The sequence below is a fragment of the Crocodylus siamensis genome, chromosome 2 (assembly GCF_052110815.1).
Source record: "Crocodylus siamensis isolate JL-2025a chromosome 2, ASM5211081v1, whole genome shotgun sequence".
NCBI classification, from domain to species: Eukaryota; Metazoa; Chordata; order Crocodylia; family Crocodylidae; genus Crocodylus; species Crocodylus siamensis.
The window spans coordinates 255020244-255046036 of NC_143396.1; the positions used below are offsets into that span (position 1 = coordinate 255020244).

The 25793-nt window shown below is 52.2% G+C and overlaps 2 protein-coding genes across 3 annotated transcripts; one reads left to right on the forward strand and one right to left on the reverse strand.

Moving 5' to 3' along the window:
* Positions 1-344: 344 nt before the first annotated feature.
* VIPAS39 (VPS33B interacting protein, apical-basolateral polarity regulator, spe-39 homolog) lies at positions 345-18023 on the reverse strand. 2 transcript variants are annotated; one of them, XM_090033790.1, is made up of 19 exons: positions 17762-18019; positions 17493-17589; positions 13233-13367; positions 12186-12224; positions 10740-10804; positions 9552-9608; positions 8955-9047; positions 8036-8069; positions 7435-7537; positions 7305-7332; positions 6962-7035; positions 6365-6440; positions 5873-6007; positions 5271-5312; positions 4445-4534; positions 3772-3858; positions 2893-2982; positions 2429-2533; positions 345-1162 (listed from the first exon to the last, which is right to left on the reverse strand). In XM_090033790.1, exons 1-19 carry the CDS (start codon positions 17852-17854, stop codon positions 1142-1144), a joined length of 1464 nt encoding a protein of 487 aa, XP_089889916.1. In that variant the 5' UTR covers positions 17855-18019; the 3' UTR covers positions 345-1141. The 2 variants fall into 2 exon arrangements, with proteins under 2 accessions (XP_089889916.1, XP_089889917.1); XM_090033791.1 differs by lacking the exon at positions 2893-2982 and having other exon boundaries at positions 17762-18023.
* A 143-nt stretch (positions 18024-18166) lies between these two features.
* Positions 18167-24918, forward strand: AHSA1 (activator of HSP90 ATPase activity 1). The gene is made up of 9 exons (XM_090033792.1): positions 18167-18371; positions 18467-18657; positions 18740-18822; positions 19146-19263; positions 20150-20238; positions 21132-21266; positions 23367-23468; positions 23908-23959; positions 24521-24918. Exons 1-9 carry the CDS (start codon positions 18292-18294, stop codon positions 24691-24693), a joined length of 1023 nt encoding a protein of 340 aa, XP_089889918.1. The 5' UTR covers positions 18167-18291; the 3' UTR covers positions 24694-24918.
* Positions 24919-25793: the final 875 nt, after the last annotated feature.

Consider the following 25793-nt stretch of genomic DNA (forward strand, 5'->3'; position numbering starts at 1 on the left):
AACTGCATTTTGAGCAAAGAGGGGGAAGCACAGGTGGAGAGAGGGTGGCCCTGAAGCCAAATTCTGTCCTCAGACTTTCATATGCCCTCTATTGACTTGAGTAGCCCCATTTTTCTGCTGAGAGCTCCCCAGCAGCACTCACAGTCAAACATATCTGCAGGGAGATCATCTGGATAATCATCTCCTTAAGGACAAAGCTGCTCCCACTCCCATTCACTGTGGCCCTGGGGATAGAAGCATCGCCTGTGCCCACCTTACAGGATGTAGGAAAATTTCCTCCTGCTCAGGGATCATGGTGATAGCAAAATGCTTGGAGCAGGAAGTAAACAACGAGGAGCCCGATGTAGAGGCAGGATGCAGCTTTATTTAAGGAACAGAGCTTGAGGTCTGAAAAAATGAAGCTGGCAGAAAGCCCGAGAGAAACCTCCTTTTCTGGATGCAACAAAAAACCTTCCCAACAAAACCCGGGAAAAAGAAACAGCTCAAGGAACTTCCTGGAGTTGGCATGCTCAGCCCCTGCAGGGAGGGATCAGCAATTCCTTCCACAATCCACCCAAGCCTCAGAGCTCCCAGCTTCTCCAAGTGTAAGGGCTGGCACAGCAGCCCAGGCAGTCAGGTTATTCCCTTGGCACGCTACAGAAGTTCCCCTGAAGGCTGCTTCTCCTAGGGTAACATCAGAGGCTCCTACAGTTTTGTTCTTGACACAGCCACCACTGCCCGAGTCCAAGCCAGCTGGGATGGCATTGGGGCTGGTCACCTCTGTCCTTCGGACGGGTTAGTTAACAGCAACTGTCCTGCACCTCTGACTTGAAGGAGCCCCAATTCTGTACAAAGCAGAAACAGCACCCACTTGGCCTACTCTCCTCTGTACACTGAAGCCACAACCACTTCAGGGCTTAGTTCATTACAGGAGCATCAGTGCTGGTTTGTTAGCATCCTATTTCACTGGCCAGAGAGTTGGGTTTGCCTTGTGCCAGCCTGGATACCTGCTTGTCCAGGAGCCCTAGGCACTGGTCAACAAGATATAAACCACGCAATGAAGAGAAACAGAGCTTGCTCCATAGGTGACAAGTCTGGCTCTCTGGTTTTCCCTTCTCACTGGCAGAGGCAATGGCACATCGGGATGGTGGGCAGACAGCGTTCAGTTTTTCCATCGGATTTGCTGAAAGAAAAGCAAAATAAAATGCAACTAAGCATCAGTGCTGGTTGCAGCTCAGATCCCTGGGAACATAGTCAAGCACCATGAAAGAGCACAGGCCCCGCACGGAGACCAGGAAATGACAAGGTGGGTAGGTTTATAAAGTAACACTGCAGTGTGGTTTAATAAAAGTCCAGCATTTCCCTGCAGTGTGGGGAAGCCAAACCCAGCAGCTCTGGGCTAGTAATGGAACCAGCAGCAAAAACAGACTAGAATCAGGAAGTGAAATTGACCAGACAAAACATCACAGCTCCAAAAGAGTGACATGCAGGGAGTACAAACAGTAGTGATGGAGTACCAGAGATCATCCTTCTACACAGAACCTCCCAATCTCTCTGGAGGGTGGATCAGGACTCCTCTGGGACAGCTGGAGAAGCCAAGGCATGGACAAAAAGAAGCTTGCCCGAGACAACCTACTGAGCACAGATCCTAACACAGTCATTCCTGACGCACTGTTTCAGGTCAGACAGTGACTTGTTGCAGGCTCAAAATTCAGCACTGGAGGGAAAATAACCCTTCAATTACAACTGGCCACAAAAGTGTCACTTGGCAGGTTGTGCCCACAGTGGACCATCAGAAAGGAGCTTGTCCCTGTAAATCTCCCTGAAAGCAAAGATAACCAGCTCTTTGCAGCAGATTGCCTCTCCTGTTACCTGTGCATCCAATGCCTGGCAGTAAACTCCCTCCACCTAGACCAAGGGTACTCAACCTCTAGCCTACAGGCCAAACGCAGCCCATAGAGCTTTAGCATCCAGCCTGCAAAGCTCCCTCTAGGTTCGGAAATTTGACGGAGGAGGAGCAGTAGTCATTAAGCTTGGCCATGCTCCCCACCCCCAAAGAGCCAGGCTGGGGCCGCTTTCCCCCTCTGCCCCCCAAACAGGGCCAAGTCACACCCCCTGCCTGTGGGGCAGGCTTAGGGTTGGGCTGCTCCTCTACCCCTTTCTGTGTGACAGAATGGTGCCCACTGCACGTGCCCCAAGTGTCAGATGGGGATCACTGGCCAGATCTGGCCTGTGGACAGATGACGCAGCTTCCCCCAGCAGGCCAGATCAACAAGGCTGAGCACCACTGACCTAGACTGTTACCTTCCTAGCAGGAAGAGGGGTCAAAATGACAGAGAGATCCCAATGCAAGGCACCAACCAATCTCCTGCCCATCTCAGATGTGGCTGTCAAGAAGGCAGCTCTACAGGCTGTGTATGATTGTGTGTTCAGGGAAACTGCTTCTTACCGAGTTACTGAGGATGCTGTCAATCTTGTCCTCTTCTGAAGAGCCCCGCTCCACCTTACACCTGTATGCTAGCAGCTGGATGCGATCCTTCAGGTCTCTGTATGTCTAGGAAAACAGCAACACCAGGGCCTGGTGAAGCGGATTCCTTTGTGGGGCTCTCTCAGTGTTCAGTTCAAGGATTCCAGGCTCCACTCCTTTCCCCTGCCCCTCCACCCCCCCCATACTGGATCTAGACAGCCAATGCTGGGAAAGACACAAGCCCCAGAGGCTGCTCTAACACTTGCCTACTTTTGGGAGGGTGATGCAGACACTAGCTACAGGGAAAAGCAAAGCCACAGGAAAAGGAGCTGGGCACACAACTGTAAGGAGAGGGGCCTACAGGGAACCTACTGCCACCCATGTGCACCGGGTGAAGAGATGGGATGCCTGTGCACTACCCTCCCCTATGTCCAGCAGGGACTCACATCAATAACCACATCATGGCACTTGTATTTTGTGGCCAAGTTCAATCTCATGTCCACGTCCTCTACCAGGCGCACATACTCCTGCAGCACCTGGGTGGGAAGAGAAGAAGCATCAGCAGAGCTCAGTGCAATGGTACTTGCCTTCCCACCCTGACTCCAGCCTACCAGCCTCTCTATGGGTAGTGAAGGAACCAGGCTGCTTTAAGAGCTGGCCCTACTCTGTGATCCCAGCATAGCAAGTGGATGGAATGAGTCTGCTCAGGACTCCTCAGGGGGCAAAAGGAGCCTCAAACCTTGGCTAAAGGATCCTTCCAACCCATCTACAAGGCAATTCTGCTCCCAGAGATTAACATAATCCTTAGCCCAAGTGCAGGGTGTAGAAACCTACAGCAGACAGTATTTGTATTGCCTGGGAGAGGGATGACTTGGCTCATTCAGAGGCACTGCATCCTACAATCCAACCCTAAAGAACCTGCCACTGCTCCCCTCTGCTAACTCCTTCACAGCCCCCACCTCCACCAAGTTGCTTCCCTGGCAGCTGCTTTGCCCAAGAGGACATCACATGTCTGCAACATCCATGTGCTGGAAGCGGAGCTGGTACAAACAAAAGAAGCTGTGCTTGGAGAAGTCAATCATTGTCTCCAGCTGTGGAAGCCAAGCACCAGTCACTGGGGATCAGTCCCCTTCTCCAAGCTGCTCCTGATGCATCAGGAAGGAACAAGTACTCCACAGTAACAGATACTGCACAGCTAAGTGACCCCCTGGTTTGGGCCAGTGCTAAAAGTGAGAGGGACATCAGGCAGTGGCCCAAAGGTCTGTGCAAGGATGAAGGAGGCAAAGTGGCTGATGCACTCCAAAAGAGAAGCCTCTCTCACTCACCTGCACGGGGGCACTGTTCCGCTGCAAGACCTCCACCACCCGATGGAAGCCAATGGGGGCTCTCTTCTTGGTGTAGCCCAGCCAGTTCTGAAACCACAACCTAATCAGCACCAAGTTTTACAAGAGGGGTGCCCCCGAGAGACTGGGAAGTAGGGCCATGAGCTAACAGACCTGGGCGGAGAGCAGGAGAGCCACTAGGACTTCTCCGCCCCAGTGAACACATTCCATAGGACTCCAGGGCAGCAAGCTGTCCTTGATGGAAGATGCTGTTTTTCCCTGTCAGATGCTAAAGCTAGGCCCAGCAGCTGGGCTCACAAAGGGCTTGAAGGCAACCACCAGGGAAGCTCCTCCAGCTGAGCTGCCTGGAGCAGCAGTGAAACCATTTCAGCTGCTTTAAGGAGAGTCATTCTATGAGAAGCTTCTGGCAATTCCCTCTGAAGCCCCCAACCACAGTGAGGCCAGGCAGAACAAGTCACAGTTCTCCTGCTAATTCCAGGGGATGCCAGAGAATTCCCAGTATTGGAGCAGGGGACTCAGGAGACAGCAACATCAGCAGAGGATAGGTCACGTGAGATAGGAAGGAAGATAGACAGTTTGCTACCCTAGAGCCAGAGGGGAAAGGGCCGGGAGACAGCCACTGCTGGGATCCAGCCCCAAAGGTCCTCTCCCTCACCTTGGTGGTGAACAAGGCATCTACGTCATGCCAGGCTCGCAGCTTGGCACGTGCAGCAAGGGCCGTCAGCACATACTGTTTATCTGGGATCTGCAAGGCAAAGCCACCAAATGGTATGAACAACAGCAGAGCTGAAGGCTCTGAGGGGAGCGGGTGGGCAGCACGTCAGCTACTGAGATGACAAGCCTCATGAATCCCATGCTCAGCTTGGCTGTGCAGCAAATACATTGCAGGGGGAGTGGAGAGGAAGGAAATCAGGGACCCCTACTTGGGCAGCATTACCTAGTTCAGGCCCCCTGCCTGGCCAACCCTTTCCACCATAGCTGGCGGGGAGCAGTCCCTGCTGGCACAGCAGACTGCAGCTGGTAGGGATGTGAATGGATCTCACCTTCCCATGACACAGGAAGCAAGGCAGCACCTCACACAGGGTCAGCAAAGGGCAGAAAGGTGAGGCCAGGGGAGCTCACTCCAGGAAAGTGAAACACTTCCCAGAGCCTGGGCTCAAAGTAAAGCTCAAGGGGCTGGTAAAGCCCAGCTTCCCCACAGAACTTCCAGCTGGCTCATACAGCCAAGCCTCCTCCCTTGTCCCTTGGATGGGTCTGGGTCCCAGCTAAGTCCAGCAGTGCCCACACAGCTCACATGCTACCCAACCACCAAGCTGGGTCTGCTCCTGCTTCCCTTCTGCCTGTGCTTCAGGATCAGTTCTATGCCTGCACTTCCATTCATGGCAGCAGCACTCCTTTCCCGGCTGAGTGAACAATCCACACTGCTGGCAGTCCCCAGCCCCACCCCTAGCTCTTTTCAACTGGTCCTACCACTTCCTCACCTTGAAGGTTTTCTTCAGGTTGGCTGGGCTGCTGAATGTCCCCTGCAGAAAGAGGCACAAACAACAGACACTGAAGAGGCAACAGACAGAGAGTTCAGGGATTCAGCCTGGAACTTGCAGCCCTCATTCCTTCAGACTGAGATCCAGGTCTGTACTGAGGCTGCTAGTGCTAAGTTGGAAATGGAGATTGCAGGAAGAAGAGACCCCTTCTATCTCTTCCTCAGCACTCTGGCCATGGGCCCATGCCCTCAAGTCTGGGGGTCCTTCAATACTCGGGAGGTCACTGTTCCATACCTGGGGCTCAAGAGGACAAGAGTCAAGTGAATCTCTCAGATGCTGGATCTAGTTGCAACCTTAGAAGTAGCTCAAGGTGCCACAGCTTCTGTAACAACTGTTGTGACAGGTGAAAATGGCCATTTTTCAAAGCTCAGAGGGGCCAGATTCTAGTCTGAAATATTAGGATTTGCTGAGAGCCTTGTCGGGGTGTGAAACCTCCTTCCTAAGCTGCTGAAGATGGCACACTAGCAAAGCTTCAATGACCCATATCAAGGGCACCAGCATTATGTGCCAGAACCCTTGACCACTCCCATTGTTGCACACACCTCTGTCTCCGTGTAGTGGTAGAAGCAGGAGTAGAAGAGTGTGGTCACCAGCGGCATGTTGAGAATTGAGGCCTTTCGGGGATATTTCCGAAATACCTCTGACTGCCCAGATGATTCCACATGTCGGTCGTTTGCCTGCAGAAGAGTTGGGGGAAGACAAACTGTGTGAGAACCAGGCTAGCCATGCTGCTGAGGCAGGCCTCCCCCAGTTCTTGGGGAAATGAACCCAATTTCAACCAGACCAGCTCAATGGGACCTCAGAGCTCTCAGTCTCTAAGTGTCACATCAGCATGTGATGTAGTCCAAGTCACAAATCAACAGCTTGGTGGGTTGCCTACCACAAAGGCCTGCATGACTGCATGAACTTAAGCGATCACAGACCAACTGGCTAAAGCCATGACAAACTTCTCATTCTTTTCAGAACAGACCAGTCTGAGCCTGGAGCACAAAGAGCTCTCAAACGGCCCCACTGCCAAAGAAAAGGCTCTTTACCTCAATGATGATCTGTCTCTCCAGGAGTGTATAATGGTCCTGAACATGAACAGCATCTTCAGCTGAAAACGGCAGCCTAGCCAAGCAAAAAAGGATGGTCAATGTCATGAGTTCTTGTTACACAGTTTTTGGAGGGACCCCGCTTCCCCAGAGCGCTGCCCTAGGGATACAGTCCCTGTGCTACTGCTTGTGACCAGCCCCACCCACCCCAAGGTTCTGGGAGAGAAAGTATAATTTCAGGTTCTCACGTTCCCACAATATCACTGCTCTTTCCAATGGGCTCCATTCAAATTGTATGGAGGGAGCTCAGAACCTTGCTACTGATACTTCCTCAGAGAACTTCACCAGGCACCCCCATCCCACCTCATCAGCCAAAACAGTAAGTAACTTCCCAAGACCTCTCCATCCTCATCTTAAGAGAAAATGAAGCTGGACTAGTAAGCACCAGGCTCCTCCTGGGGCCTGTGACCAAAACCTCTATGTAATAGTGAGAATATGACCCTTTAACTTTGTATGTCCCAGCACCCCTACTGGCCCCTGATGTCTGCACTTCTTATTCTCCACCACATCTTCAATCCCCCCATGTTCTCTGCTTACCCAATGCAGCCTTTAAGAAACTCTTTTCGTTTTTCCACATCTTGGATGTTCAAATGGCCCCGGTACTGGGACAGCTGGAGGGAGAGGACAGAAAAGAGCCGTCCTGAAGGCAGTAGGCTCAGGAAACCCCTTCCACAAGGGGAGATATGGGTTCAAACCTGTCAGCTGACTATTCCATTCCCCCTGCTGACCAGCCCCTCCCAGCCCCATACTTCAGTCCCAGCAGTTTGTGCTGAGGCGAGTGGAGATATCAGGTGTTTGCTTGCAGCCTCTTTGTGGATCCCCACCTCACACAAGCTACACAGATGAGACGGAACAGAATGATAACCCCATGAATACTCACGGCAACCTCCTCAGTTCTGTCAAGGAACCTGTAAAGAGAAAGAAAGAATTACTTCTACTCAGCACTGCCCAGTGCTTGGTCCAGATACAGAGGTGTTCAGCCAAGCCACAGGACAAGCAGGGAGCCTTACCTGAATAGGTCCAGGAGTAGCTTCTGTTCCCCTGATTCTCTGAGGAAATGGATGAGATGGCGCAGAGCCACCTGCCGCACCTCTAGCTCACGGAAGAGGATCTCTGGGTGGGGAGATGCACACAAAATGTCAGTGAAGAGCCACCTGAAAGCAGCTTGCTGGCCAGGCCTGGGCTGCTTCAGGATGGGTGGAGCTGCTAGAAGCTGGAGGAGAATTAAAAAGATCTTCAAAACCCAGCAACCTGAATTACAGCCCTCCTCTAGTGACCAGTTGTCTTGAAAGTGAGTCCAGCTCCACCAGGCTATTAGATGAACACTCTGTGGTACATGGCTCTATCTCCTCTCACATAGGGTCTCTCATTCACCACAATCCCCACTACCGTGTACAGAGTCTCTTAGAAGCTTCCCAACCAGCACCAAACCCCCTCTCCCTGCACCTGGAATTGAGGGAGTGTCCTATTCATGCACAGATCCCTTGGTTAGGTGAGCAGGAAGTGACATCCCAGCTCTTCTGTCCCCAATTTGCTGTCGGCAAGAGAACTGAGCCTCTCCCTCTTCACTGAGAAACACACAGGGCCCAGTCACTTCACAGACCTGCATACCTTTCTTCAGTGTCCTCTTCAAGAATATCAGAACCTGCAAGCAGAATAGACATCCCTTAGCTGAGCTGATGAATCCTAAAGAGCATCCTGACAGATGCTGCCATCAGGTAAGGCCTGTCACAAGCTTCCTGGGAAGTTCAGTTAGCCACAGATGTTCTAACCCCACTCAGGATTTGCAACTTTTACTGAGTACTACTGGCATGCACTGGCACCCTGGGCAGGCCAGAGACACCCAAGATACCTTCCATTCCTTGAGCTGGCAAGCAGACCTGCTGAATCTTCCACAGCAGTGGTTGTGGGGGTACGCATACTCCTAAGGGTACTTACAAACGTAGTTGGGGGTATGCAGAACTGACGTGGCCAATAGTTCACTGATAAATGCTGTGTGAGTGTGCACAGCTGCAGCGCAGCAGCAGGCGTTCAGGATCGCAGCCCGGAAGTGTGGAGAGGAGCCAGGTTCGGCTGGTAAGTCTGTTGTGGGGGAAGGGGTGTGGGGAGGGCCGACTGAGGCCCCAGTGGTGGGGAAGGGAGTGGGGCTGGGGCAGCGCACAGGACTGAGCCCACACGCAGGGAGGGTGGAAGACATGGGGGCATGTGCCCCCGGATCTGCACAGGGTGAGACAGGCTACTTTTGCAGGCTGGGGCAGTGCTATATTGTTTCCAGAGGGGATGTTGGGCCGGATGAGCATGAGGTGATTCAGAAATGATGCTGACAGCTTTGAGCAAAGTAATTTTGAAGCTGCAGCTAAGAACATGGAGCTTCAAGGCCCTCAGCTGTGACCCTTTCTGGCCACAACTCAACAACCCTTACAGTAATAAGGAACTGAATAGCTGAGTAGACATAGGGAGCCTTTAAGTGGGCATCCTGCCAGCCACACTCCAACTACACCCAGGGGTATACAGCCAGAGCAGGACTCACTGCAGTAATGACATTCCCATCATGCACTGCAACTGCTTCATCGAGGAGCATCAACTTTTCCTGAAGGGAGCGGAACCTCTCTAGTGAGCAGACCTGGAGCGAGAAAGGAAGACAGACAGGGGCACACTCAAACAAGCCAGAGAGTCAACTACAGCTCTTATATAGAGAGTTTCAGCCACAGTGTCCTGTCACCCATCTCCTTTCACCCACTGTAATGGGAACCAAAATCCCACAGGTGGCCCCAGGTGCTCTGCCATGATAAGCCTGTGGAGCCAGAGCGCTGAAGATAACCTCAGGCCATGGTAGCAGCTGTGAGGATTCAGCAGTAGTAAAGGCTCTAGCAGTACCCCAATGATTTATGTATGCTGGCTGCCTGGCATGGCCTTTTGAGATCTGTCCTCTGCTTTCTCTTCTGCTACTTGTTAAAGCCCTAAGTAGGCACAGGACATTGGAAAATTGTTCCTGCTGGAGTCAAGCAGCTAACAGCCTGGATTCCCTCCCCAGTTCTGCCACACATGGGCAAAAGGAAGCATGGCAAGCAGCTTGAGAGCAGCCAGGCTCCCCTCTTGCAAGCACATGAAAAAGTAATGTCCTCACCTTGCCCCTCTGCATCCTCCTGACAGTGTCTTTGGGGCTCCAGTCACTGCTATAATCCTGCAAGAGAGAGCACAAGGCAGCCTCTGAAGTTCTAGAGGTGCTGTGTGAACAAGCTACCTCAGGCTTACAGCTGGGACAGATGCAGTGAAGATTCTTCACATGACTTGCAACAACTGGAAGGAGTTTCCCCATAGTCTTTCCAACTCATGACAATGGCACGGACTGGGTTTAGTGATTGACTCAATCTAAACAGGGAGGTGATGTCAAAGCTGTGACTCTTTCCTGGACCTGTGGTGGGGGAGGGAGGCAGACTGATCTGGTTACTGCTTGGGACCATAGGTGCCAAGAAAGCCCAGTGCCCAGCTGTCATGTGCTTATGAACTGCTCCTGCTGGTGAAAGTGACCACCGCAACAAAGCTAGTATGAGCCACCTCCTGTGTATCCTAAAGACAGAAGCACAGTAAGGGCAAGTCCTTCCCCCTGATGCTACCCTGTCAAAATGTCTCACCCCAGCCTTACACGGCCCCACTGAAAGGGAAGGTCTGGTCCGCAGGCGGAATAGTCAGAATGCGGTTCTCTGCCGAGGGCATCACTACAGGCAGTTGCTGCAGTGGTTCTGTTATAGGAGATATTCTCCAAACACCCTCAGCCAGGAGTGACCTCTGTTCAAAACCCACCTAGTGGCAGGTTGACCAAGCCAAGAGGTGAAATGAACAGCTATCTGCAGCTTTGAGTGAGGTGCACTATCCTGTGTACAAGGCAGCTGTATCTCAGAAGGCAGATCTCCCCCACTTCAAGTAGCCTGCACCCCATATGCTGATTTTATGGGGGCAAAAACATGCAGAGAAATTTGCCACATTCTGGACTGGGATGGAAGGATTCAGGGAATGTCCAAATGGCCTCTTTGGAACAGCCTGCCCCTGCAGCACAGACAACACAAAGCAGACAGCCCTGGAAACCCTAGGACAGGAAAAGGAAGTGACCAGGTTGGAATTGCTGCCTGGACTGGGTTTTGTAAAGGGCTGCCTCCTGGCTGGAGGAGGACTGTACCTTTTGTCTGGATGCCTTCCCATCACCCCCCAGAATGGAAGAAGGATTGGTCACTCCCCATGAAACCTCATTATCCCACCGTCTTCCACTCTGTGTGACTTTCCATGTAACCCTGGGATTTTAAATACAACCTCCCACCTTGTAGTCCGCCTTTGGTCTGCGCAGCTCTGGAGCATAGCTTTTGACCCCTGCATCAGAGAGGGCTGTGGAGGAAAAAGGCAGCACCCTGAATAGCACATCCAAAATCCTCATTTGCACCCACCTCCCAACATTTCCTGGCCTCAGTTTCACCCCCAGCATGCTTTCTTTCAGTGGAAGGCCCAGAGATAAGGTAGAGAACCCCATGGACCACAAAACCCTGGAATGGGCGCAGACCTAGCAAGGCAGAGTCTGATAACATATAGAACCTGACATTCCTCCCAATCCTTAAGGAGTCTCTACACAGGAGGGTTAGGTCTGACAGGAAGGCTGCATGTCTAGAGCCTCACATGCAGGACTGAGTCAGGACACAGCAGTTTATTTTTGCCAGTCAGAGCCCCGGTAAGCTCCTCCTAGTGGCTGCAGCTGGGTTCGGCCACACTGGGCCCTTGTACTCTGCAGCTTCCCTTAGCTCTGGCTCTTCCTAGCACCGGGCACAGGCTCACTGTCCACTGCCACTTCACAATGATGGGCAGCTGTGTCCCAGCTGCCCCAGGACTGGCACTGGCCCTCCATAGCTGAAGCCTTTTGAGACATCAGCAAATTTGTGGAAGCCCTAGGTTGCAGGTCCCCTCTTCAGGGACAGGAAATAGTTGAATAAAATAACAAATATCGTTAGAGTTCCTAAAGCTGGTCACTCCTTACTTTACCTGGCACAGGACACAGACCAAACACTCATCTGCACATAATCCCCTGCTTCGGTTTTTTCAGTATTCACGAGTGTTGCAGTAGATTTGGTTATTGTCTTAAGAATCCAGGATCCTCTCACACCTCCAAACCATAGAGCCTCTCTCACCTGCAGCCAATTTTCTTCTTCCTTGGCAGGACCAACAGTTCTTCTTCTCTGCCTAAGATTCTCCATCTCTGAAAATTTGTTTACTTGTATCCTCTACTCCCACTCTTTTTGGCTCTGAGATGTTTAAGAGCCTCCATTAACACCTGACCTATGTGACTTTTCTTGGGGAATTTTCCAATCTCCAAATCTGACCCCCCTGTAGAGAAACTGGAGAAAACCAGTTTCACCTGAGATGCACCCACTTGTTGTCTCTCACACAGGAGCCATTGTCCCTGGTCTCAGCAATGCATGACAAAGCCCTGACGGCAGATGGTGGATTCCGTTTACACGCAGACATACAGTGGCACAGGAATTTTACACCCTCAATCAGAATCCATAATCCATCCAGAAACCATCAATCAGTGTCCACAAATCACTGGACTGAACTTTCGCTGACCCCCTGATGACTTGAGTCCAGTGTTTCAGTTTCCTCATCAGGAAACTAAGACTCACACATCTTTGTAAATCGTTTGTGTGGAAGTCCCCTATGAAAATATGCAATATTCTCCTTCAGCCCTTCCCACCACAAGTTAAGGATAAAAATGCCTTACCATCAGAAAGTGACTGAAAACTACCAAGTTTGTTTCTGCCTGAAAGAAAAGAGCAAGTAACAGTGAGAGATTTTCAACCACCTTTCCTCCTGCTGGTGAGATGAGGAGATAGCATGCAGAACTATACTCCAAACCAGTGTCCCAGCCTAAGTCAGTATAGAAAGGTCTGATCTTTGAGAAAATACATGGGGCTTTCAGACCAATTCCTAGCAAACCTACATTCTGTCACACAAGCCACCTTCAACACTCAAAGAAACTGGCTTCTTGCTGCCAGAGACCAAGGACAGGAACATGGAGTCTAAATTCCCTGCCACCTCTAGAGATCAAGACATACTGGGGTCAGTGAAGGGAGAAGGTGAGACTGCTCAGGTATAGCTGGGCTATGGCCACACAAAAATCTTCAGTCTCTGGTACTGTTATCCTGGCACCTTCCATCAGCACTAAGGCACTTACTATACAAGAAGTGGGTAGCCATAAAAACAAGCTATGGGAGACAGGATGCTCAAGAAAATTCAGTTTTGGAGAGGACAGAGATGAACTCCTGCAGAACACAATTCTCTCTGAACCATAGCAATGCTAAGGTCTTGTCACTAGTATCTTGCATGCAACACTAGAAGCCTTCTTGACTCCAGGGAAGGTTATTTACCTGTTGTCTCTATAGAAGAGAGAACTAAGTGTAGGCCACATGGGCCAGATTAGTTCCATATGGACCTGTTTTCCTCTCCAGCAGATGGGCAGCTGGTAGAAACTACAGCCCCCAACATGCCAAACTCCATCTTGATCCAAGCAACTTTCTGTTCCATGGACCACAGCCTTCTGGTGATGCAGCTTCCACAGACTGCTCCTTTATCTTGATGGGCACATCAGCCCATCCCCATTTTATACAAGTCTGATGTGCTTGGTGATGACTGACAAGCAACTGATGCAAATCGTGGACTAAGCAGAGACCAGCTACTCCTTATTCTGCAATACTCCCAAAGAAATGAGACCTTCCCAGGACACTCCTGCAAGAAGGTCCTTTTGCCACTGCTGAGTAGAGGAGTTTACCTTTGAAGAAGCTGCTCAAGGAGTAGGAGGAGGCTTGCTTGGGTAAGGCTGCATAGGAAGAAGAGCCCTTCTGTAGGTTCCCCTCAGGAGGGCTAATGTTGCTGGAGGCTGTCTCTTTGATCGACCAAGAAATGCCTACAAGAAAAGAACAATGCTGGTAACTCACAAAGAAGATATAAAACGGTCATCTTTGAAACAAAGACACTAGATAATGAAAATAATAATTTGTATGCTCTGGTTAATTCTGGATTCTATATTTTACCTTCTTAAACAGACATTGTACTAATTCATCAAACAGCACATAGTGTTCAGACTGGAGCACATATGGGAAGGACTGGCAGGGGGGACGATGCTTAGGGGCAACCAGCATGGCTTCATTAGGGGCAGGTCCTGTCAGACCAACCTGATTGCCTTCTGCGATCAGGTAACAAAATCATTGGACACAGGTGTTGTGGTGGATGTAGTCTTTCTGGACTTCAGGAAGGCCTTTCACACTGTCTCCCACCCCATTCTCATTAAAAAGCTAGGCAACTGTGGCACTGATGCCTACATAGTCAGATGGGTTGGAAACTGGCTGAGGGACCACACCCACAGAGTGGTGGTGGATGGGTCATAGTCGACCTGGAGGGATGTGGGCAGTGGGATCCCCCAGGGCTTGGTTCTTGGGGCAGCACTCTTTAATCTCTTTATTAGCGACTTGGACGAGGGGGTGAAAAGCACCCTGTTCAAATTCCCTGACAACACCAAGATCTGGGGCGACATGGGCACACTAGAAGGGAGGGGCAGGATACAGCTGGACCTGGACAGGTTACAATGGTGGGCAAATAAGAATAGGATGGGATTCGATATTAATGAGTGCAGGGTACTGCACTTGGGCAGTAAGAACCAGCAGCATACCTATAGGCTGGGGAATTTCCTTCTCGAAAGCACAGTGGCAGAAAGATCTTGGAGTCATTATCGATTCCAAAACGAACATGGGCTGGCAGTGTGGGGACGCAGTCAGTAAGGCTAACTGCACCTTGTCGTGCATCCACAGATGCATCACAAGCAGGGCCAAGGAGGTGATCCTCCCCCTCTATGCGACACTGGTCAGGCCACAGTTGGAGTACTGCATCCAGTTCTGGGCGCTGCACTTTAGGAGAGATGTGGCCAGCATCGGGGGGTCCAGAGGAGGGCCACTTGCATGATCCGGGGACAGCAGGGCAGACCCTATGAGGAGAGGCTATGGGGCATGAACCTGTTCAGCCTTCACAAGAGAAGGCTGAGAGGGGACCTGGTGGCCATCTTATCAAGGGGGACCAGCGGGGAATGGGAGAGACTCTGTTCACCTGTGCACCTCCTGGAGTAACAAGGAATAACGGCTATAAGTTATTTGGGAGTAGGTTCAGGCTGGACATTAGACGACACTATTTCACAGCCAGGGCAGCTAGGATCTGGAACCAACTTCCAAGGGAAGCGGTGCTGGCTCCTACCTTGGGCGTCTTTAAGAGGAGGCTTGACAATAACCTCGCTGGGGTCATACGAGCCCAGTATTTTCTCCTGCTCACGGCAGGGAGTCAGATTTGATGATCTACTTAGGTCCCTTCTGACCCTACATCTATGAATGATATAGAATCATGGAGAAGTAGGGCTGAAAGGGACCTCAGAGATTATCTAGTCCAACCCCCTGCCTGAGCCAGGATCATCTGCAGCCAAACTATCCCATACAACCATAATCTAAACTCTACGCAAGACTACCCTCAACACTGACACAGCATACACTTAATACCCTAACCTGCTACAGGTAAAGCAGGGGAACCACCACAGCCAACGTCCTGCCTCTATAAAATGTTGTCAATTTATGCTCAAGAGGCCCCAGTTGATGGGATGATGTTTAAAAAGCTGCCCACATTCATCTCTGGAAAGACAGCAGCACAGTGCATTGTGCATGCAGATCTAGCTTAAATGAATGTTACAATTAGAGGTACACTGATGCATCAACCTGATATCGGATCAGCACCAATATAAAGCAAAGTGACTATATTGGAAATCTGCCTGAAGTGGCCAATAATTTGGCCAATAAATACACCGTGCATGTGCGTAGGAGGAGGAGAACAGCCTGGCAGCTTGTAGATGGAAGGGGAGTGGGGAGGCAAGAGGTGTGGGGGGGGCAATTCAATGTCCCTGTCCCCACCCCCGCAGCGTGGGAGGGAGTAGGGCTGGGGTAGGTGCTGCCCAGTTGGCGTGGGGCAGGATGCAGGACAGAGCTGTGGCTTGTCTGAAGAGTGCGGGAAGGGGGAGTGGCTCCTGCTGCTACATGCACCCCAGGAAGACATGGGGTGGAGGGACATGTGCCCCCAGATCTCCACTGGGCGGGATGGGCTGAAGCTGCAGGCTGGGGCCAGGGGCTGTGCTGTGCTCTGCTTAGGCTGGGCGGCAGCAGTGGTGCTGGGAGAGTAGCTACAGGAGGGGGGGCTGCAGCCACCCCAAATTTCACTGTAGCTCCCCATAGCCCCACCTCCGAGCACTGCCGTTGCCTGCCCCAAGCGTAGTGTGGCCTAACCCCCCTCCTTGCAACCAGGAAGAGTCAGACACAGCCCCTGGCCCTGGTCCCAGTCCACAGTTGCAGCCCAGCCTGCCCTGTCCTGCCCTGCACAGTTCTTGTGACACATGCCCCATCCCTTGGCAGGAGATGCTCCCCCTCCCCATGCCCCCTGGACAAGCAGTGGCTTTGTCCCACACCCCGCCCCAGCTGGGTAGCACCTACCCCCGCCCCAGCCCCACTCCCTCCCTCACCATGGGGGTCCTTGAACTGTCCCCCCATGCCCCTTCCCTCCCCCCTCCCCTTCTACCACAACAGACTTACTAGCTGGATGCAGCTGCTTCAGAAATTGGATTGGTATTGTCTGATATGCCTCTGTAAAAGTTGGCTATCGATATAGACCAAAAAAATCTCTATTGGAGCACCCCTAGTTACAACAGATCATTAATATACTCCTGAACATTCAAAGAGACTGTAGGGGCACAGCATATTCCCTGCTCCAAGAGCTTACAGTGCAAGATACAGGTTTCCTTGGGTTGGAAAGGAGCAAGGCATTCCCATCTAGATACTGCCACACTGACACTGACATGCTGCCTGGCAAGAATGGGCTTTGCTGTCAAACTAGGATGTGGTAATAATTAAAACATGCTCTTCCTTCTTCATTTCAACAGAGCAGGCAGCATGTGCATCTGTCTGTCTGTCTCCATAGTCACGCCACTACCACTTTGACCACTTGTAAATTTTTGAATGTGGGAAAGCAGAAACACAGTTAGCCAGAGGGAAGGGGTATGAAGAGGACAGCAGGGAAAGGGAAACATGAGCAGGAGAATTAAATTCAGAAGATGAAAAGAGTGGACTCTGAAAAGAAAGTTTTATAGCATGAGGGGAGTGGTGCTGCCCTCTGACCTCTCACTCATTAAATGTGGGGGTGAAGGTTTGCTTGGTCCAGCACTAGGATGCAGCTGCATTGTAGGCCTCTTCCTAAGGGGTATCTGTGACTCTGTGCAACACATACTTTCTGGGGAGTCCAGCCACATTCACAGGTTGGCGGGTGACTGAACAGCCACAGCAGCAGCCTCCAGTGGTCACGGCCCCCAAAGGAATGTGGGCAGCACTGAAGGGCAAAGCCAACAGGCCTGCCTATAGCACTGCACAGACACGGTTGCTCTGAAGGCTGAAGCTACCGGCTAAAACAGCACTGTACACACAGCGCTGTGGGGGGCTTGAACTCCGTGCCATCTGGCTTGTATGTTTTCAGCATAGTCATGGTGAAAAGGTGACGGCCCTGCTCCTATTTGGTCTCCAATTAAGCTAAAATGGTTTAATTCAGCTGCCTACAGCTCAAGAACCGGGCACAATGGATCAGAGAAGAAACAGTTCAGGTGGCAGAGTGGGAATAGCTCATCACCCCTAATTCTGCAGGTGCCTTCCTTTGAGCGTAACAAATCTCAGATGTAACATGTCAAGTCTCTGCGCTATGGGCAGAGATGCCAGGAGACAGGCCATGTGTCTGCACCCACCCTCCTTTCATTCATGCACCTACAACTTCATCTCATCCCCCTCCTAACAGGCCAAGCAGATACAACCACCAGCTTGCAGCTGTGAAGGGCAGATCAGGAAGCAGCAGGATTCAACCCAGGGCCAAGACCCGACTTCAGAGCAGAAGTGCCAGTGGCAGAGCTAGAGCTAGGCTGGCTGCGGCCCAAACTGAACCACCCTCCTTCCCGCGCCGCACTTACTGCCCACAGGCTCCCCACTCCAGCTGACCCGCTCGAGGTCGTCGTCATCGTCGACGATGTCGCGGAGACTGTTCACGGCCCGCTTGGACTCCTTCAGCTGCGAGGGAAGACGAGGCCAAGTGAGGCCGCCCCAGCCCCGGAGGCTCCCGCCCCGCCCCGGCCCGGCCCAGGCCTCGTGGAGCTGTCCGGGGCCAGTGGTTCTGCAGGGCAGGTACCACCCCCGCCCCTGCTACATACGGCGCCCCAGGGGAGGCCGCGGGCCCCCGCACCTGGTAGAGCTCGTCGTCATCGTCGTCGAAGGTGAAGGCGCGGCACTTGGAGCTGTGCCAGTACTCGTCCTCGTCCGCCCGCGCGCGGCTCATCGGGCCGCCGCCGCCGGGCTCGGGCCAGCCTCGCTCTGCTCCCCGCGCCGCACAGCCCGACGGGGGCCGCACTCCCGCCGCCTCAACCCCTTCCCGCGAGGAGCGGCCACGAGGACTACCAGTCCCGGCGGCCCCCAGCCGTTTCCGGCTTCCGACGCTCCTGCATGATGCCCCTTCCCGAGGGGCTTCCCCTGCGCGCGGGGGCGTGGCCTAAGCAGCCCACACTCTACGGGGTGGCAGAAGGTCCAACGCAGTCCGCTTGTGGCGGAGCGAGGCGCGCGGCCGAAGGAGGCGGGGCCCCGTCCTGAAGCGGGGGCGAAGGAGCCGGAAGTGGATCCGCGCTGGTGACGGAAGCCGGGAGGCGGCGCGGCTGCCGGCGCTTCTAGTAGATTCCACAGCGGCGGCGGCGGTAGCGGCAGCGGCGGGTCCAGGTCCCGATGGCCAAGTGGGGCGAGGGAGACCCGCGCTGGATTGTGGAGCAGCGCGCGGACGCCACCAACGTCAACAACTGGCACTGGTGCGGGGGGCGGGAGCCGGGGGGGGCCCCGGGCAGGGCCCCGGGCAGGGCCCCGAGCTTGACCCCTGTCCGCTGCCCCCCCCCCTCCCCCGCAGGACAGAGCGCGACGCGTCCAACTGGTCAACCGAGCGGCTGCGCGCGCTGCTGCTGGGCGTGCGAGTGCGGGGCGCGGAGGGCACGTGCGAGGTGACCGAGGTGAGCCGGCTCGAGGGCGAGGCCTCCATCAACAACCGCAAGGGCAAGCTTATCTTCTTCTACGAGTGGAGCCTGCGCCTGGCCTGGACGGGTGAGAATGGGGGTGGCGTGGGGGGGGTGGGGGACGGGGGCTCTGTGGGTGCCAGTGCTGAGCAGCCCCTCCTGTCCTGCAGGCACATCAGCCTCGGGGGTGACGTACAAGGGCTACGTGGAGATCCCCAACCTCTCGGACGAGAACGACGTGGATGAGGTGGAGGTAGGGGCTGTCGCTGCACCGGGGCTGGTGCCTCTCTGGCCACTGCCCCTCAGAGGTGAAGCCTCTTGGGCCACAAGCCAGCCAGGGCCGCCCTGCATTTATGCCTGCAGAGCAGCTGGGCAGAGCCGTTGCATGTGGAAACCTGACTGGTTGCACCCGCCTGCCCTGAGCCACTTGTGCAGGAGGCAGCCCAAGTAGAGGGTTCCTTGTGTAGCTTTGGCGGGAGCAGCTTTCTAGGCAGAGGTGCTGCTCTGAGGCCGAGTCACATGGGGGCCCAGCACATGTGGCTCTGTTTTCACAAGCTGCTTGTCCTTTCTATTCAGATTGGTGTTGGGCTGGTTAAAGATGAGCCTGACACGAACTTGCTGGCCTTAATGAAGCAGGAGGGCACAAGGCTGATCAGAGATGCAATGAGCACGTACATCAGCGCCCTAAAAACAGGTGAGCGATTGTGAGAAGCATGTCAGAGCTGCCCTGCAGCTGCTGCATGAGGACATGCAGTGGGAGTGGTTGCAGCGCTCGTTAGTTATCTTTCCATCTCTGTTGGGAATGAGCTGGCCCAGGGCAGGAGGCTTCTTGGAGTTCCTTAGAATAAGCTGGTCTCCCAGCTTTGCAGTTTGCAACACATTGTGGTAGCTCTGTATCCAGTACTCCTAGGAGTCAACAGAACAAGTGTTATAGTATCTTCAATGCTGAGCATGCAATTCCAGCTGTGGAGATGGTAATTCAGGATAATTTTTCACATGTAGATGGTGAGAGAGATGGACTTGGACACTGACGAATTTTATGGGTCAGTGTGGGGGCAGTTCAGGCATTTTTTTATTTTTATTTTTTTATTTTTATCTTTTTGAGAGCTAAATGCTGATCTCGCTTCACATCTAACTTACTCAATCTCTCCTGGGTTACTAGTTCTTGTTATACATTCCTTTTCCCATATGCTAACAAGATTTAAAGAACAGATCTTGCCTCCAGATCCCCGCGGATTTGGACTGAACTGGCACATTGAGATCAGTGGTGAGGTTTTGCTGGTGTAATTAAATAAGCTTTTTCCCAGACTGCACATGCTTTATGTGAACTTAGAACTTGGATTTTCCTGTCATGCTCAGCAGTTGGAGGTAAACTCACTTGGTTCTGCTTTCTTCCCCAGCATAGACTAGAAATGGATGCATTGGCAGGAGAACTCAGACTTTGCTGTGTATAAACTCATCCTAGTCATGACCTTATGTTGAGTCAGACTTTGCAGCCTTAGACAGCTTGTAGTATTTTGAGTAGTTCAGAGATTCTCCTAGTCCTGACTGGATTTACTGGCCTATTTCTGTCCTTTTAGAGTTCACCCAAGGCATGATCTTGCCCACAGTGAATGGTGAGCAGACAGAGCCAGCTCCACAGCTGATGCCCAGAGCAGAGGAGCAAAAGGTAAAGGAAACATCCCACATTTGATTTTGGAGGTCTGGATGCAGCTGGATAAAAGCAGCTGTAAACTGGTTCTTAGGAAAAGCTTCTTTACTTGTAAGAGCAATAGGACAGTGAAATAAGTTATCCAAGGAGGCTGTAGAATCTCCTTCATTGGAGGCTTACAAAAGGAGACTGGGAGCGTGTCCAGATGAGAGCAGTCATGCAGTATGTGGTGCTGCAAACACGTTTGCACAGCACATACCGCACAGTCCAGTGTTCTCCACATAAGGGCGTGCTGCCTGAGCATGTGCTGCTCTGTTTTGTTTTTTTCCCCCATGGTTTTTTTTGAAGCCTGGATATCCAAGGGCCAAAAAAACCTGCAGGAAAAAACCCCAAAGCAGCGCATGCTAGGGCAGCATGCGCTGCTGAAAAGTGGAGCCAGGCTGCGCGGAGTCATGCTGCAGCTACTGGCCAGGCTCTGCCCAGCAGGATCACCGTGGCTGCAGCCCCGGGAGGCTCCTGGGACCCCAGGTAAGACTGCTGGAGCCAGCAGAGTGCTGGTCCCTGCCTTCCTTACAGTCTCCAGGGTAACTTACATGCCACAGGCATTCCCTGAGCACAAGTAGTTGCTAGTTGTCCATGGGGAACCAAATGTCCACACACGTCTGGACATGCCCTGGATGTGTGTCCTTCTAGAATGGCTCAGGAACTGCAAATCCTGTATCTCTCATATATGGTGTTGGACTAGATGATCCTTGAGATCTCTGCCAGCCTTTGTTGTTTTGATAAGATTCTTGCTCTTCTCCCTGGACTATGAAGGAACAGACTCATGTCTATGGAAAAACTGGGAAATGTTTCTAAAGTGCTGTGTAAGTACTGAGTATGCACTTTAACACTGGTTTGTGTTTCCTTAGATCACTGCTAATACTAGCACTGCAGCACCTCAGCCTAAATCCGTAGGAGTCAAGATCCCCACCTGTAAAATCAATTTGAAAGACACTTTTCTAACATCTCCTGAGGAGCTCTACAGAGTGTTCATCACCCAGGAGGTAAGCTGGCATGGAGAACCCCGGGTGTTGATAATGGATCTAGCAGCAGGTGTGTCCCACCTGTGACTTCCTTGTCTGCTCAGCAGTTGAGAGAGCAGTGTCCCACCCGTGCTGCTGAGATGGTCTGAATCTTGTGACAGTAGCTGCCTTGAACACACTGGCTGTCTTGCTCTGCTGGGGGTGAGTGGGGAGTATGGCATCTGAGATAAAGGCATGTCCCACAGGACCAGTCCTGCCTGAACCATTTTCGTATGCAGGGTTCTGCAGGTGATCAGCAGGGTTTTGGGAGTTGCTACACGAACTACAGATTCATAAGCCAGCAGTCTTCAGGGACTATTTATACGGCTGTGTGTGCTAGCATGCTCTTGTCCCTGCTCTGGAGGGGAGCAGCTATCTGCAGTGCATATGGTAGCAAGCCTGGGGTCTCTGCATAGGCCTTAGTGCCTGCCCCAGCTTTTGAAAACTCATTCCCTAAGAACCAAGCTTTAACTGGATCACTGTCTTGTAGCAGAGAATTGCTTGCGAAATAATGTGCATCTTGCACTGATAGGAGGTGCATAGTGAGTATGAGGGACCCAGTCCTCTGCCATGCACCCTGGCATATGAGAAAAGCCAAATGCTTTTTGTCCATGGAGTGCTGGAATGGCATGGCTGGGAGGCCTGTCAGTTTGCCTCAGATTCTTCAGCAGCTGGCTGGAAAGACGAGGTACAGACCAACCTGGTAGCCTTTTACAATCAGATCATTAGATGCAGGGGTAGCAGTGGTTATAGTCTTCCTGGACTTCCGGAAGGCTTTTGAGACTGTCTCTCACCCCGTTCTCATTAAGAAACTGGGGGACTATGGTGTAGACACCCACACAGTCAAATGGGTCACGAACTGGCTGGAGGGCTGTACCCAGAGGGTGGTGGTGGATGGGTCCTTCTCAACCTGGAAGGACGTGGGCAGTGGGGTCCCGCAGGGCTCGGTCCTCGAGCCTGCACTGTTCAACATCTTCATCAGCGATTTGGACAAGGGTGTAAAAAGCACCCTGTTCAAATTTGCTGATGACACTAAGATGTGGGGGGACGTGGGCACATTGGAAGGATGCAAAAGGCTACAATCAGACCTAGACAGGTTACAAGGGTGGGCGGACAAGAATAGGATGGGTTTCAACACAGACAAGTGCAAGGTGATGCACCTCGGGAGGAACAACCGGCACCATACCTACAGGTTAGGGAACTCCCCTCTCGTCAGCACGGAGGCGGAAAAGGATCTTGGGGTCATCATTGACTCTAAGATGAACATGGGCTGGCAGTGTGGAGAGGCAGTTAGGAAGGCCAGCCGGACCTTGTCATGCATCCACAGATGCCCCTCTATCAGGTCCAAGGAGGTGATCCTCCCCCTCTATGCGGCACTGGTCAGGCCGCAGCTAGAGTACTGCGTCCAGTTCTGGGCGCCACACTTCAAGAGGGATGTCGACAGCATGGAGAGGGGCCAGAGGAGGGCCACTCGCATGATCAGGGGACAGCAGGGCAGGCCTATGAGGAGAGGCTGCGGGACCTGAACCTGTTCAGCCTCCAAAAGAGAAGGCTGAGGGAGGATCTTGTGGCCTGTTATAAACTAGTCAGGGGGGATCAGCAGGCATTGGGGGAGTCACTGTTCCCCCGAGCACTGCCAGGCGTGACCAGGAATAACGGTCACAAGCTGGCAGAGGGTAGGTTTAGGTTAGATATCAGGAAGTGCTACTTCACGGTCAGGGTGGCTAGGGTCTGGAACCAACTTCCAAGAGAAGTGGTGCAGGCTTCTACCCTGGGGGTGTTTAAGGGGAGGTTAGATGCACATCTTGCTGGGGTCGTTTGACCCCAGTATTCTTTCCTGCCATGGCAGGGGGTCGGACTAGATGATCTGCTCAAGTCCCTTCCTACCCTAGGAACTATGAAACTATACTTCTCTTTTCCTCATCCTGTAAACACAGACCTTCAGTTTTGGCCCAGAAACCTGTTCCACAAATCCTTGTGCTGAGGCAGGGGGCTGTAGTTTAGGTGGTGTCCAAGCAGTGGGCTCTAGTGCTTTGGGTTAGACTTTTGTGCTGTACTTAAGCCTGTTTGCTCTCTCTGCAGATGGTGCAGGCTTTCACCCATGCACCAGCAGCTGTAGATGCTGACAAAGGAGGGAAGTTCCATCTGCTGGAGGGCAGCGTCAGTGGAGAGTTTATCAACCTAGTGAGTACCAGCCTGGGCAGCTGCATCTTATTCTGAAGGTGTGCTGTGGCCAGGCCCTTCCTGCCTGGCAGCCTTTGAGTCATCTGATCTGTATCACACCTTCCTCAAAGATGAAACCCTCCCTGCTGACTGCTGTTCCCCTACAATCCATCTTGGTAGCGAAGATCCAATTACTGCTGAAAGGTAGTGAGACTTACCAGAGAACACTCAGGACTGGGAAAGAGGCCTGACTTCTTTTCTTGGTTCTACCCCTAACTGGCCACTTGTCCAAGATCAAGCCTTTGCTTATCTCCTCCTCCTTCTTTATGCCTTGTATTACTTATGGGTTTCTTGAATGAGCTTCAGGTTATGCTCAGCTTTGGGCACTTGCTGACTCAGATTGTGGGGGTAGTTGAATAGCTGGCTCCCTCACTGCATGTTCCATTCTTCCCTTTCCTAGGTCCCGGAGAAGCAGCTTGTTATGAAGTGGAGATTTAAATCTTGGCCAGGTGGTAAGTAGCCTCAAGAGCTAGACTACAGAGTTACAGCCCTTGTCTGTAGCTAAATGAATCTAGGTCTCAATACTATGGTTGGGCTCTGGTTGGGGTAGGAGGCAGCATTCTGGAGCCTGCACTGGTATAGGTACCTAGTGATCTCACAGCTCCGTATTCCACAGTGGGTGGTGCTGGGGACCATACAGTGCTGCTAAACTTCCAGTCCCATCCATTTTCCTGGAAGCAGACATGAATAGAAGCAGCATGCTCAGCCTCCAGGGTAGTGTGCTGCAAATCTGGCCATGAGCTGGGTAGCATAAAGAGAATGCCCTGCTCTACTGCGTCTGGAAGACAGGCAGGCAGTTGTCATGTAGGCCATGAAAAGAAGAGCTGTTTACCAGGGAAGGTCTGTGAAAGTGAGTCTGGCTTCACAGAAAGTACTGTGCTCCCCAGCGCAGCGAGAAGGCAAGTCAACTTTTTTTAAGTGGTGCTAGGTAATGGGAGAGCATCTCAGTGATTTGCTTGGCTGGACTCCTCCATGCTCAGTGCTGATGCAAGGGCTTGCTCTGGTTCTTTTAGGGCACTTTGCAACCATTACCTTGAACTTCATTGATAAAGGTGGTGAGACGGAAGTGTGCTTGGAAGGCAAGGGCATTCCTGCCAGTGAGGAAGAGCGAACACGGCAAGGCTGGCAGCGTTACTATTTTGAGGGCATTAAACAGACATTTGGCTATGGTGCCCGCTTGTTTTAACATCAGCTGCTGGCAGGTCTCTGCCCAAAGGTTCTGCCGTGTGGACTAATTGGTGTCTCATCTTGCATCTTCTGTTCTTGGCATCACTGCTATGAAGAGTGGGATGGCAGCACCATGAGGAAAGGCCACTTGTAGCCCTCACTGCTTCGTGCATGTCTCATGCTGTGGGGGCATCTGTCACTTGTATATACATCTATTGCTAAATAAACTTAACTTAAAAAAAGAAACCAACCTCATTTTTCCAGCTGTGCTTGAGAGCAAAGGATCTGCAGCGAGCATGGGAAGGGGTCGCCTGGAAAAGCATTAATCAAGAAGAGTAATGCTGACTCATTACAGGTTGCTTGTTTGTGGTGGGCTTTGGGAGTGGCCTCCCAAGCAAGCATTAGCTTAAAGTGGCTTCTACTATCCCCTAAACAGCAAATGTTGGATAGAGTTCTGCAAACCCAATTCCATTTCCTCTTAAGGGAGATGAGGCATTATTAAAGTCTCTTTCCCACCTACCTGCGTATCTTGGCTAGTCTTACACACTGGCCTGCTTCATCAGAATAGCGATCAGTAAATCATTTGCTGTCCAAGAAAATCAGCAACCCTCCAGCTCTCCCAGACCACAGCTAAGAACTCCACTTCAGAAGGTAGTGGCTAGGGCGTAGAAGGGCCTCCAGCAGCCCCATGCCAAAGCAAACTGCAAGCTCCAACCTTGGTGTTGAGGAACAGCAACGGGGTGTGGGATCTGATCTCACAAAATAGATCTTAGGAAATAGGAGGGTATGGTGTCTTTGGCTGAACAGACTTGTGCTGTTCATTTTATTGGGAGAAGAGAGTGAATATTCTGTTGGTGGATCCCCCATTCTAAGGACCCTTCTGTGCAGGAAGCACTATTTTACTGCTGCAAATCATATGTAGTTACTGGTGCAAAATGCTGGTCTGTATAGCCTGTCAAGACACTAAAGCATTCCAGTTTTGCCTCTGAGCTGAGAGCACGTTGCACCATACACTACCTCCTTCTACAGTCCTTGCTGACCTGGAAGGAACAGAGCCATACTCCGTTGAACTTGTACTCTTGGCACAGGTTCTGGGGACAAGTACAGTCAGTGCAGGGA

Excerpts from the sequence above, each read along its gene's own strand:
- VIPAS39 (XM_090033790.1), bottom strand. The coding sequence starts at position 17,854 with ATGAGCCGCGCGCGGGCGGACGAGGACGAGTACTGGCACAGCTCCAAG. Across the intron at positions 13,368-17,492 it reads GAGTGGGGAGCCTGTGGGCA|GCATTTCTTGGTCGATCAAA; the intron begins GTAAGTGCGGCG and ends CTTTTCTTGTAG. Across the intron at positions 7,036-7,304 it reads ACAGAACTGAGGAGGTTGCC|CTGTCCCAGTACCGGGGCCA; the intron begins GTGAGTATTCAT and ends CTCTCCCTCCAG.
- AHSA1 (XM_090033792.1), top strand. The coding sequence starts at position 18,292 with ATGGCCAAGTGGGGCGAGGGAGACCCGCGCTGGATTGTGGAGCAGCGC. Across the intron at positions 18,658-18,739 it reads CCTGCGCCTGGCCTGGACGG|GCACATCAGCCTCGGGGGTG; the intron begins GTGAGAATGGGG and ends CCTGTCCTGCAG. Across the intron at positions 23,469-23,907 it reads GTGGAGAGTTTATCAACCTA|GTCCCGGAGAAGCAGCTTGT; the intron begins GTGAGTACCAGC and ends TCCCTTTCCTAG.